Raw genomic sequence first — 12,672 nt, forward strand, 5'->3', positions numbered from 1 at the left:
TCGTACGATAATCTTGGCGCTTTCGAATTCAGGGACGTTATCTGGTTGGATCGCAACTTCGCGCTTCACACCAGGATAATTTATTATTGCAGAGAACTACGAGCACCCCCAGTGCGTTATCGATCGGGACGCTTTCGACTTTACTCGGACCTACCGTTCATCCGGCTCTTTATTTTCCATCGAAATTTCTCATGTTGTTTCCTTCCCTTGTTAAGAGATATCAACTTTTGTACGTAATACCATCGGTCATTTCTTTTCTTTTTATATATATATATAAATTAACATTTATATGGACGGTGAGGAATTAGCGAATTTTCTTTTTTTTTTTGTCTCTTCTTTTTTTCTCTTTCTGCTTTTTTTTTTTTTTTTGTTTTTACTACAACAATCAAACTATCGTGCGGATATGCATTTTAAATCGACTTACATACTTTCAAACGTTTTCGAAAAATAATTAATTTTTTCCGCGAGAAAGTAATTAATTTGTAATGTAAAAAAAAAAAAAAAAAGAAAAAAATGTACGATATTTGACGAGTATTTTGTATAACCCCCTTTTCGTTCCTCTCCTTATAATCCCTTCTCTTTTATCCCCGCAACCCCATACGCCAGATGTTTAAGTGCGTTAACACGTAAAGGGGACAAGGGTTCGAGGGCTGATGACCAGCACTCAATTATTTCTAATTTCATTTCTCTAACGTTCTCTGGATATTCTTTTCATTTTTTTTTTTCTTTTCTCTTCTTTCTTTCCACTGACATTTCGAAGATCTAAAAGTATCTAATAACTTCTTAACGAGATTTAACTCCAATGTAAAAAAAAAAAAGAAAAGTTACGAGGACGAATGAACTATCGAAAATATTTTTACAAACATTTATGAAAAAATTATCGCAAAATGTGCAATATTTCGAATATTATGAAAGATTGAATAATTCAAATCGTAATATACGGCTTGATTAACATTAACGTTGGATATTAATTATTAAATGTCGCAAGATCTCATTAAGAATAATAAATTGTCCCAGTCAATCGGAATGTGAAGAGAAATAAAAAAAAAAGAAAAATAAAAAGGAGAGAGAGAGAGAGAGAGAGAGAGAGAGAGAGAAACGAGAAAAAGAGAAATTATCTCGTTGAAAATAATTTCAACGTGACCCACCTTCTTTCCTTGTTATTATTTATTATTACTGTTATTGTTATTATTATCATTATTATTATTATTATTATTATTATTATTATTATTATTATTATTATTATTATTATTATTTTCAGTCGTGTTAAACCGTTTCATCGTCGCGCTTGTTTTCATCGTGGTTGAACGAGTTACGTGTCTGAGAAGTGTTACAATGGATATTGTAATGAGTGCATTCCCGTGCAAGCTATGAAATTATGTTCCCTGTCCTTTTCTCTCTCTCTCTCTCTCTCTCTCTCTCTTTCTCTTTCTCTTCCTTATCCCTTTTTTCGTGTCCTCTCTTCTTTACTCTGTTGCACCGGAGTGTCGCTTCATCCCAAAGCAATAAAAAAAAAGAGAGAAAAAAAGAAAAAAAGAGAAAAAGGAAAGAAAGAAAGAAAGAAAGAAAGAAAGAAAGAACGAGAGAGAGAGAGAGAGAAAGAAGATCAGTTGAATGAAATGACAATTCTCACAATGTAATCTACAATTATTAAAACGATTCACGGGGAACGAATAAAAGATCGTGTTTCGAATGAACGAACAGTTGAGGAAAAAAGAAAAGAAATAAGAAATAGAAAGAGAGAGAGAGAGAGAGAGAGAGAGAGAGAGAGAGAATCTATTTCTTCGTTCAAATCCCTCTAATTTTCCGATCCATTCGCGAGTCCTGCCGAAAGAAAGTTTCTGGCCGAGAAAGTACGGCGGTGATAAAAAATCAGCTTACCTCTACCACAGAGAACTAAGGGATATAATTCGTAGAGGATACGTTTCGTTCCAACAGAAAGAGAGAGAAAGAGAGAGAGAGAGAAAGAGAGATAGACAGATAGATAGAAAGAGAGATAAAGAGAGATAAAGAGAGATAGAAAAAAGAAAAAAAAAAAAAAAAGAAAGAGAAAAAGACAGAGAGTTCGACTGTTTAACATAGAAATAGAGACTCCAGAGGATTTTCTTATTTTCGTTCTAGCTTTAATGGATTTACAGGATTTCGGTTGTACCATCCTCTTGCCATACGATCTTCGAAGGAAGATGAACGAGGTGTTTGGAAAGAGACCAGAACAAAACCAAACGGAAAATAGAATGAGAATTAGTCGAGATTACAGTATACGTAGGTGTGCTTTTAAGAGGGAGAAAAAAAGAGAGAAAGAGAGAAAGAGAGAGAGAGAGAGAGAGAGAGAGAGAGAGAGAGAGAGAGAGAAATCAAGGAAAAATGAGAACAAAAGGATCGTCGAATCTTTTCGTCGTAGGGGCTTTCGCAAAAAGTGAGTGGTGCATAATGTTCGACGTTAAGAGGTGACTTTATTTCCTACATGAAAATTTATTTGAAAGCGTAGTTGCCTCTCACGGTCTTCTCAACGTGAACAAGTCCCCTTTGACTTCGACGATCGTTGTTAGAGAACACGATAATAATGCCTGGGATCAACTGTCCTACGCAGAAAATGCAAAGGAGATGGGAAAAATGTGAAAACGTGCGTACGCTCATGTTTGAATGCATTTATGAACGTACCTGTGTGTATGCATGTGTATATATTGTATGTGCGTCAATGTGTTTGTGTATGTCTGTGTACTAACATTTTACGAATTAAAAAGGAATCGTGATAATGGTGGTGGTGGTGTTGGTAAGGGTGAAAAATCGTATGGCATACGTTCAAAACAATCAATGCTTTATAATGATATAGTGGACAACGAACAAGGGGTAGTACTTTTGGGGATTGTCTTGAAAGCATTCACATCTCATACGTATTGAAGAGAATGATATGACATCGGAATAATAATAATAATAATAATAATAATGATAATAATGATAGGTGAAATCAAATGATCGTGAATCCTTGGATCCTATATATATATATATAACTACGTTGATAAGAAAAATGAATGAGTATTAAAAAGTAAACGTATATGATATTAAATCCGATTAACGATATCCGGTTAATGATATTAAATCCTATTAATGTACGTTTTACTTATACTATATATATTCAAAAAAAAAAAAAATGTTATATATGAAAAGAAATTGGTGTTATGTTTATCGTATTATCAGTATTGTAAGTATTGATATTTCTCCCTCTCTCTCTCTCTCTCTCTGTCTCTCTCTCTTACCCTTTATCTCTAACATTGTCTATGATCTTCATCAACGCTTCTCTTCCAAAACAGACGCTCGTAAAATTTTGTTGAGATGTATAGTAAACTACAGTTAAACACGGTAGAACATAATGAAGCATAATGCAGCGATAACACATTGCGCGTAGTACATACGTAATGCGCGCTTGCGGAGAGAACGAGTAGATCCTTCTAACGTGCACGTGTATCCACTTTCCCAAAATTCTCTAAGCCTGTGATCATTAACATTCGAAATGACATAAGTTTCTAAAGCTTAGATTATGAACTAACAGTAAGTCATTAGTTATATTTGATAAGAAACGATGCCAATTTGAATAATTCGACGACGTATAATATTTAATCATTGTTTATTATAAATATTAGCTATAACTAATTCTATATATTAATACGATACGAAACAAATTATGTATCTAATTCAAAAAAAAAAAAAAAAAATAAAATTAATATATCGTAACAAACAATCGTTTATCCCATACAACAAAGTATTATAAAGTTCTTTATAAATATTTAATTTAATTTAATTTGATAATATATATTATTATTATTATTATTATTATTATTATTATTATTGTTGTTGTTGTTATTATTATTATTATTATTATTACTATTATTATTATTATTATTATTATTATTATTATTGTTATTATTATTATTATCATTGAAATAACTTTATTAAAGAGATAACTTTATCTTCGTACTGATAAAAAATTTTATTATAAAAAATCTTATTATTCTTTTTAAAGTTCTTGGAAATACTTGAGTCGCCCTCTTCTGATAACTCTTAAGATTACCTGTACCGATAAAACAGGATCATTCGAAACGTATGGTTCTGCTTAGGCTGGACGCTACTTCTCAATAGGAACGTGCTGTTTTATTCTTGACACGTCGACATCTGTAAATTGAAAATTGTTAAAAATATTAAACAAATATAATGCCTTTGATATCGTGTATCAGTGAAAATATTTGATCTTGCAAATAAATTGCAATTATAAGATCTCATAATTAAAATCATACGTTGTGTTATCATCAGAAACAATAATTCCAAATATCAATACAAATTTGATATGTTGTTCTTCATTTAAAATATCTTAGATATGATCTTTCTAATAATTTCTTGAATATATTATTATTAAAGAATTGTGTGCTTTTTACGAGCAATGTACTAAATGATATTTATAAGGAATGTATTAACTGTTTATCAAAAACTAATGACAATTTTTTCTAAGAATGAAGCTTATACAGCATGACATTACATGCTATTTATATATTTTATTTATTATATCTGCCATTGTCAAAACATTTTCTCAAGATTTGCCAAACGTTCAGGTACGTATATCTTAAAAATATTTCTTAAAATAAGATAGAATTATGAATGATATGTAATAACATATGGTAACTTAATTAATAAGAAAAAAATATATTGTCATATAGGAGAAACCAGTTCACTTGCCAGAAACAAAATTTAACTTTAACGAATATTCTGAATATCCAGATAATACAGATAGAAATTTAGGATCTTTGGCATCTCAATGGAATCAAATACTTTCTGTTAATCGTAATTTACAGGCACAAAATGTCAATAGTATTAACAATGAAAATTTATCTGAATCTTTAGAAACATTAGATCCAAGTAAGAATTTTCTATTGATTACATTTTGTATATAATTTTATATATTATTAAATGTATATATGTATATATATATATATATATATATATATATATATGTATATAATTTTATTTTAGATATAGTATGGGATTCTAAATGGGGATCTAATTTAAAATTGGGACAAATATCTGCAGTGTCATTGGATCCTAATGGAAATATAGCGTTATTCCATAGAGGAAGACGAACTTGGGACCAAGATACGTTTAACAATGAAAATAAATTTGATCCTAATAAAGGCCCAATAAAGGAAAATACAATTTTTCTTATGGATAAAACTGGAAAAGAATTATTACAATGGGGTAAAAATATGTTTTATTTACCTCATGGATTGACCATAGATTTCAATGGAAATTATTGGATTACTGATGTTGCCTTACATCAAGTATTAAAATTCGATGCCAACGATATAGAGGCACATTGGAAAGATTTAAAAAGAGAACAATACGATAGAAAATTAATAGAGATTGATAATCACGATCGAAATGCCTTATTTAAACACAGTATTATAAAACCATCTTTGATTCTTGGTGAGGCTTTTGAGCCTGGTAACGATGAAACACGATTTTGTAAGCCAACAGCAGTTGCTGTACAATTAAATGGAGATTTTTTTGTTAGCGATGGTTATTGTAATTCTAGAATTATTAAATTTAACAAAAAAGGTGAACGAATTTTACCATGGGGTCGTCATTGGGGAGTAAGAGGTAAACTTTTCTAACTTATATTATGAAATATTATGTAATACCTTCTTCATTGAATAATATCATTGAATTATATTTATATTTTTCAGAATATGTTTATCAACAACCACCACCACATAATGCATTCTTTGTACCGCATGCATTAGCTTTGGCAAATGATCTTGATTATATTTTTGTTGCCGATAGAGAAAATGGTAGAGTTTCTTGCTTTTTTGCTAGTAATGGGACATTCCATAAAGAGTACAAACATCCTAGCATTGGTACTAAAATATACAGTGTAGCATACGCCCAAGAACAAATTTATTTAATCAATGGACCTGATTTATTTGAGAATGATCAGCATATACGTGGTTTTATCGTAGACATCAATTCTGGAAATGTATTATCACAATTTGCACCTACAGAAAGATTACGTAGACCACACGATATAGCTGTAAACAATGATGGATCAGAGATTTACATTGTAGACTTAGATACATCAAAGATATATAAATTTTTACAAAGTAAGTAAATTTTTAGTTGATATTAATAAGAAATTATTTTACTTTACTTTTATGACTTTATAACGCAGAATCAACCAGTGCTAACAAAATAGAAAATTCTACGCATACATTGAATCATCATCAAACCGCACCATTAACGGATATTAATTCTCAAGAAACGTCTAATTCAAAAACTACAATGGCAACTTTAATATTGTCTCTTGTTACAACTACTGTTATTTTTATAACACTATGCGTGACTACTGCTGCTGTTATAGCGAAATGTCAAAAAAGAGGTAGATTGCATCACTATGAGGAGGCTAATGTTGAATTTACAAAATTGGTTGAATGATTATCTTATTCTACTTTTTTTCTTTTTTTTTTCAAATAATTTATATCATCACACAGTGTAGCTATATAAATATTTGCATGTCCGACCATTTTGTAAAATTGGACTTGCATGTTCTATGTAATTATTTTATTTATATGATTTATTTTTATATCTACTTAACAGTCTTCCTTCCGCTTGTTCTAATTAGATTTTATAAAAAGGTCAGGTTCCTTTTGTAATACAATATATATATATATATATATATACATAATTACTATTAATGATATGATAAGAGAAGTTTTTATACATTCAATGTTTCAATATCATCGTTTAAATGTTATAACGCACACAGTATGCATTATTAATGCAACATTCCAATGATCTAAACGTATTGCAAAAATCAATCGATTTTTAATATTATATATATATATATATTTTTTTTTTTTACATAATAATTGATATTTAATTATAATTATTACTGGCATGTTACTTGATATCATGTATATATAATTTACGCTTCTTATATTTTATCGCCTGTATACACATTATTATTTATTTGTATTATTTATATTTTCATAAGCCGCGTCTATCACACAAATATAAGATTTTATTTCTATTCAGTATTTTATGGAAAAACAATTTTGTTTTTTTTTGTTTTTTTTCCATTTTTCTAGATAAATGTAAAACAAACTCTGTGCAAATATTATCATAGCCGTACATACAATAACTTAATTTATAAACATATCTTTCCTTCTCTCTCTCTTTTTCTCTCTTTTTTTTTTTTTTTTTTTATCACACAGGATGCTTATTAATGATGCGTAAAAGAATGCATTGGCAAGCGGAAAGAAGGGAAAAGATGAAGTTTTCAAACTTACTTGAAAAACGAAGAGGCAAGGGATTTAAATTTTTCGAAAAACGGCCGAACAAACGTGACTTCAGTAAATTGAATACCGAACCAGAAACTTCCGACGACGAACGTTCTGAGAATAATTTAAACATGATGATATGAATACTTCACGTTTATCAAATAATAACATAAAAGAAATTACTTTTACGAAGAGAATTACTTGTGCGAAGGACAAAAAGAAAAAAAAAAAAAAAGAAGAAAAAGAAAAAAGTAACATGTTCGAACGATCTATTATCGTCACCAATTCGAACGAAAATTATAATAATCAAAAATTTCGAAATGTAAAAGACGATTAATCGAATTTCACGTTATTCCACGTTAACGTCTATAAATTTCTTAACAATGTCAATGAGTATAAAAAATTACGACGATCGTTGGATAAATCGAAAAATTATTATTATTATTTTTGAAATAGAACAATGTTGAAGCAAAAGAGAAAGAAAAAGAAAATAAAAAAAGAAAGGAAGAAAGAAAGAAAGTAGAAGAACTTACCTCGTCCGCGAATCACCGAGAAAAGCAAAAAAAAAAACAAAACAAAAAAAAGGTAGGTAGGTGTTCGATCATAGAGACGCAATTTTTTCCATTATTTGCAATGGAATAACAAATTGATCAAAATCGATATATTACGTATACATTTAAACATTATATTATACACATAAAGGATTTATTAAATGAAATTAATCGATTTAATAAATGTATCGTCGTGTTAATCGATCGAGTCGATTGACGAACGTGCATTTGTCGGGGTTTAAAGAACGAAGAACGATTGTTATACATGTGCGTCGAACCTAATTGAAAATTAAAATACATGACAAAATTAATAACAGATATGTTCAATGAAAACAATCTAATCGACGATATAGAAGTACACAAGTACAAAATTGTTTAACGTTACAACGTGAAGTTATGGTATTTGATAAGGTATGATAATAAGCTTTTTTGTGTTTTTCTTTTTTTTTTTCATTCTTTTTTTTTCTTTTTTTTTTTTTTTTTTTTTTTTGTTTCGTTACAAACGTAAAAGAAAAATTTGTTGAATCGTATCGATATAACTTAAGACATATTGTCCAAAGGCAGTCAATATTATTTAAAGGAAAAATGTAACGATCTATCGTGTAGATTATATTTGAAATATCAAAAAAACCAATGGCTGTTCAAACGAAGCCATTTTTCTTTCTTTTTCTCTTATTATACGATCCTTTCTTCAAAGATATTCTTTTAACATTATTGACAAATATAAAAATGTTCACGTACGTAAATCCTCTTAAGGATTAATCCAATTGATCGTAAAGTGTTTACTATGGACAGAGACAGAGACAGAGACAGAGACAGAGACAGAGAGAGAGAGAGAGAGAGAAAGAGAGACATGTATTTATCGAAGAAAAAGAAAAAAGAAAGAAAAGAAAAAAAAATTGTTTGATCTTTCTTTCAGTTTAAAAAAATGAAAAAAAAAAAAAAAAAAAGAAATATTTTAAATTCGAGTCGATAAAATAGCGAACTGTAGTAGATATGGTAGATAACTAATTATCGACGTTATTAACGTCGATAAAAACGAATTCTATGCGAAAGGTTTTAATAACGCGTTAAGATCGTATTAAACTCGAATGATAATAAATAATTCCGATGATACGATATATCGAGAAGAAAAAGAAAAGAAAAGAAAAAAAAAAAAAGAAAGAGAAAAACAAGTCTTAAAAAGGATATATTCGCAGGGTACTTTTTTTAAAGCGTTATTTTCAATTCGATATTTCCGTAATACGTTTCACTATTTTTATCAATGGCTACGAAACCCAAGTGTCGTTATAGTCGACAATTTTTACGAGATATTATTGAAAAATCGTCAAGGATTTTAATATATCCTAAGACGGAATATTTTGATATAATTTCAAATAATATTTTGCAATCGTTGAAACGATAGATTACCGTCGAGTATTAACGTGAATTTAAAGATAGAAAAGAGAAAAAGAAGAAAAACGAAACGAAAAAAAAAAAAAAGAAAAGAAAAAACAAAAAAGAACAAAAAAGAAGATGAAGAATCTATGTCACACACAGAGATACACAATGATATATTATACAGTATTATACAGTGACATATCGTATTTAATGATGCCAATGACGATAATAGTTGTCGAATTCTCTATTGTCGTTTTTGATGACTGCTTATTTAAATGTAGCTAATACACACACATACACACATACACACATACACACATACATACAGACAGACAGACAGACAGACACACAGACAGATACACGAGAATGTCGATATAAGTAATTGGCTTTTAAAACTATCAGCTACTTACTAAACGATGACTGCATTATAATTGTTAACCGCGCTTCCACAACCTCCCCATAATTGTTCCTCATGATCTATCAATATAATCTATTTAATTATTATAAAAAAAAGAAAGAGGGCAAAGGAAAAAATAAAAAAAAAAAAAAAAGATAATAATTATAAAAAAAGAAAAAAAAGGGAAATATATAAATATATAAAATAAATAAATAAATCAATCAATCAATCAATAAAGACGTGAGAAAGGAAAAGGAGAAATTTAAAATATTGCATCAAACGAGTAAAAACTTTCTATGGGAAGAAAAAGATAGGGGAAAGAAAAAAAAGAAAAAAAAAAGAAAAAAGAAGAAAAAAGAAAGAAAAAGAAAAGAAAAAGAAAAGGAAAAACTTTCCATCGATAATAACGTTGAGATGAATGATCTTCTTCTACATATAGTACCTGACGAATAATAAACTGATATCTCTTATCACTTTGCGCTCTTACATCTTAACTATTCGAAAAATACACAATAAGTTTTAATCCTTAAGAAATCGTTTCCGTGTTTCCCTCTTTAACGTTAACGTTATACATACATACATACATACATACATACATACATACATATATATATATATATATATATATATATATATATACATATGTATGGTATATATATAATATATAGATATTTACAGTGCGTATTAATTCCGCACTATTTCCAATACATGCGAACAGCATCATTGTATCTCTCTATATCTCTCTCACTCATTCATTCAATCTGTGTACGCGTATTCAAATATATATTTTCAATAAAATCCCTGTGTGTATTTTTTTCTTTATTCTTTATTCTATTATTATTAATATTAATATTATTATTATTATTATTATTATTATTATTATTATTATTATCAATATGTATATTATTTCACAAAAAGGATAATTTTTGGTTGTATGTTGTGAACGGCAAGAGACTTCGATATTTTACTTTCTTAATGATTTATTTTTACACATTTAGTTGAGACCTCTATACACAACTATATAACGATGAAAATTAAAGTTCATCTATTTATCACTAAAAGACGATAAATGGGATCTGTGACAAAGGTGTGCGACGAAGTCAGTCCATTTTTTTATTTTTTTCTTCTTCTATTTTTTCTTCTTCCCCTTCTTCTTCCTCTTCTTCTTCTTCTTCTTTTCTTTCGTATTCATTCTTCTTTTTTTGTTACTTCCTTTTTTTTTTATGCTGTTTCCTTCTTTCTCTCGTTTCTTTTTTTGTTTATCTTCTTTCTCCTCCTCCTTCACCTCTTCTTTTACTTCTTTTGACGCTTCTTCTTACAAAGTACAGGATGGGCCAAAAGTTCTTCGATAATTTTCAAAAATCAATTATTCAATTTTTTTTCGAGACGTTTCAGATTAATTTTCCTTTTCTTCTTTTTTTTGTTTTTCTTTTTTTTTTTTTTAATCTTTTTCTAATCTTCCTTTCCGTTTATTTCTTTTTTTTTCCCTTTTTTTATTTTCAGATTGTAAAGCTACGAGCTTAAATGCGAAGCTTAAAAAGTCTCGAAAAAAGAAAAAAAAAAAAAATAGTAGAGAGAGAGTAACGTTTAATATAACTTGGAAACCTTTGACCCACGTCCACTATGTCATATCTTTATTTGTAAATATCTTTTTTCTTCCTTTTTGTTTTTTTTTGTCCTTCGTGACTCGATTAATCTCCCGAATTGAACAATGCGAAGGAAATATTTCTTTTTTTTTTTTTTTTGTATTTGTTTTCGTCCATTTTAGTTTTTTTGTATTCTTTTATCCTTTTTTTCCTTTTTTTTTTTTCTTTTTTTTAGTTTTTGTTTTCAAAATAACACACTCGCGTGAGAAAGCACACGTTCGAAAAATTTTTAAATTTTACTGGGAAATATATTAAGTGCCAAATTGTGCAGTATAACGTAAGTACCTGTTTCCATCCTTCACGTATACATACAACACATTCATTCACACATTCTCTCTCTCTCTCTCTCTCTCTCTCTCTCTCTCTCTTCGTTTCTCAGCATTCATCGATTTACGCACGTACGATGAAATAAATTAAATAGCGTATAGATTAATAAACATATAACAGTAGTATGCATCATCGAGTAATACACTTGCGATCAGTCGTTGTTCGTTGTGATTTCAAAAATTTCATTTCATTTCATTTCATTTCATTTCACTTCATTTCATTTCATTTCATTTCGTTTCGTTTCGTTTCGTTTCGTTTCGTTTCACTTTATTTTATTCCATTTTTTTTTCTTTTTTTCTTGTTTTTTTCTTCTGCTACTTCTTTATTATCAACGAACGATCGCGATCGTGATCACATAGATCGTGAAATAGAATTAACAAGCAAGCTAACTAAACGACTCTCTCGTGACTTATGCATGTAAGTAACTACGTTCGTGTAAAAGTTTTAACATTGCACTGATTCGAGAAAGTAAAAAAAAGAAAAAGAAAAAGAAAAAGAAGTGAGAAAAGATAGATTTTCTTCTCATCTAAAAATATAATCGAAAACTACGACGATCTCTTTCAATCTAATATAAATAATATTTCTAATATTATTCTCTTAGGGGAGAAAGTTGTGACGGTGATAGTGATGGGAGATGTCTTATAGGGTAGTTCAAAGGGAGGACGGTCGGCGTTAAGCGCGTTGAAATTTCTTTTTAGTTCAAACGCAAGATGAAAAAATCGAAAGACACAAACGGTAAAGACGTACGAGCTCGAGCCTTGTTGTTTTTGTTATTATTATTATTATTATTATTATTATTATTATTATTATTATTATTATTATTATTATATAATATTAATAATAACAATAATTGTTACCTTTCTTTTTCCTTTCCTTTCCTTTTCCTTCACCTCCTCCTTTTCTCTTCTCTTTCTCTTCCTGTTTTTTTCTTCTTCTTCTTCTTCTTCCTTTTTTCCCCTTTTTTTTCTCTTTTCTTTTCTTTTTCTCTTCCCGCGCTATTTTTTGTACATTAAAAATCGTATACGTTCGTTAGTAATAATACACCGACA

At 29.0% G+C, this 12,672-nt stretch overlaps 1 protein-coding gene across 1 annotated transcript; it reads left to right on the forward strand.

Annotated features, from left to right (window-relative positions):
• The first annotated feature begins 4,088 nt into the window (after positions 1-4,088).
• On the forward strand, positions 4,089-10,460 carry LOC124426021 (peptidyl-alpha-hydroxyglycine alpha-amidating lyase 1-like). The gene is made up of 6 exons (XM_046967226.1): positions 4,089-4,604; positions 4,710-4,908; positions 5,023-5,646; positions 5,733-6,146; positions 6,215-6,421; positions 7,257-10,460. Exons 1-6 carry the CDS (start codon positions 4,506-4,508, stop codon positions 7,463-7,465), a joined length of 1,752 nt encoding a protein of 583 aa, XP_046823182.1. The 5' UTR covers positions 4,089-4,505; the 3' UTR covers positions 7,466-10,460.
• The last annotated feature ends 2,212 nt before the right edge of the window (positions 10,461-12,672 follow it).

Source organism: Vespa crabro, chromosome 1 (assembly GCF_910589235.1).
Source record: "Vespa crabro chromosome 1, iyVesCrab1.2, whole genome shotgun sequence".
Lineage (NCBI taxonomy): Eukaryota > Metazoa > Arthropoda > Insecta > Hymenoptera > Vespidae > Vespa > Vespa crabro.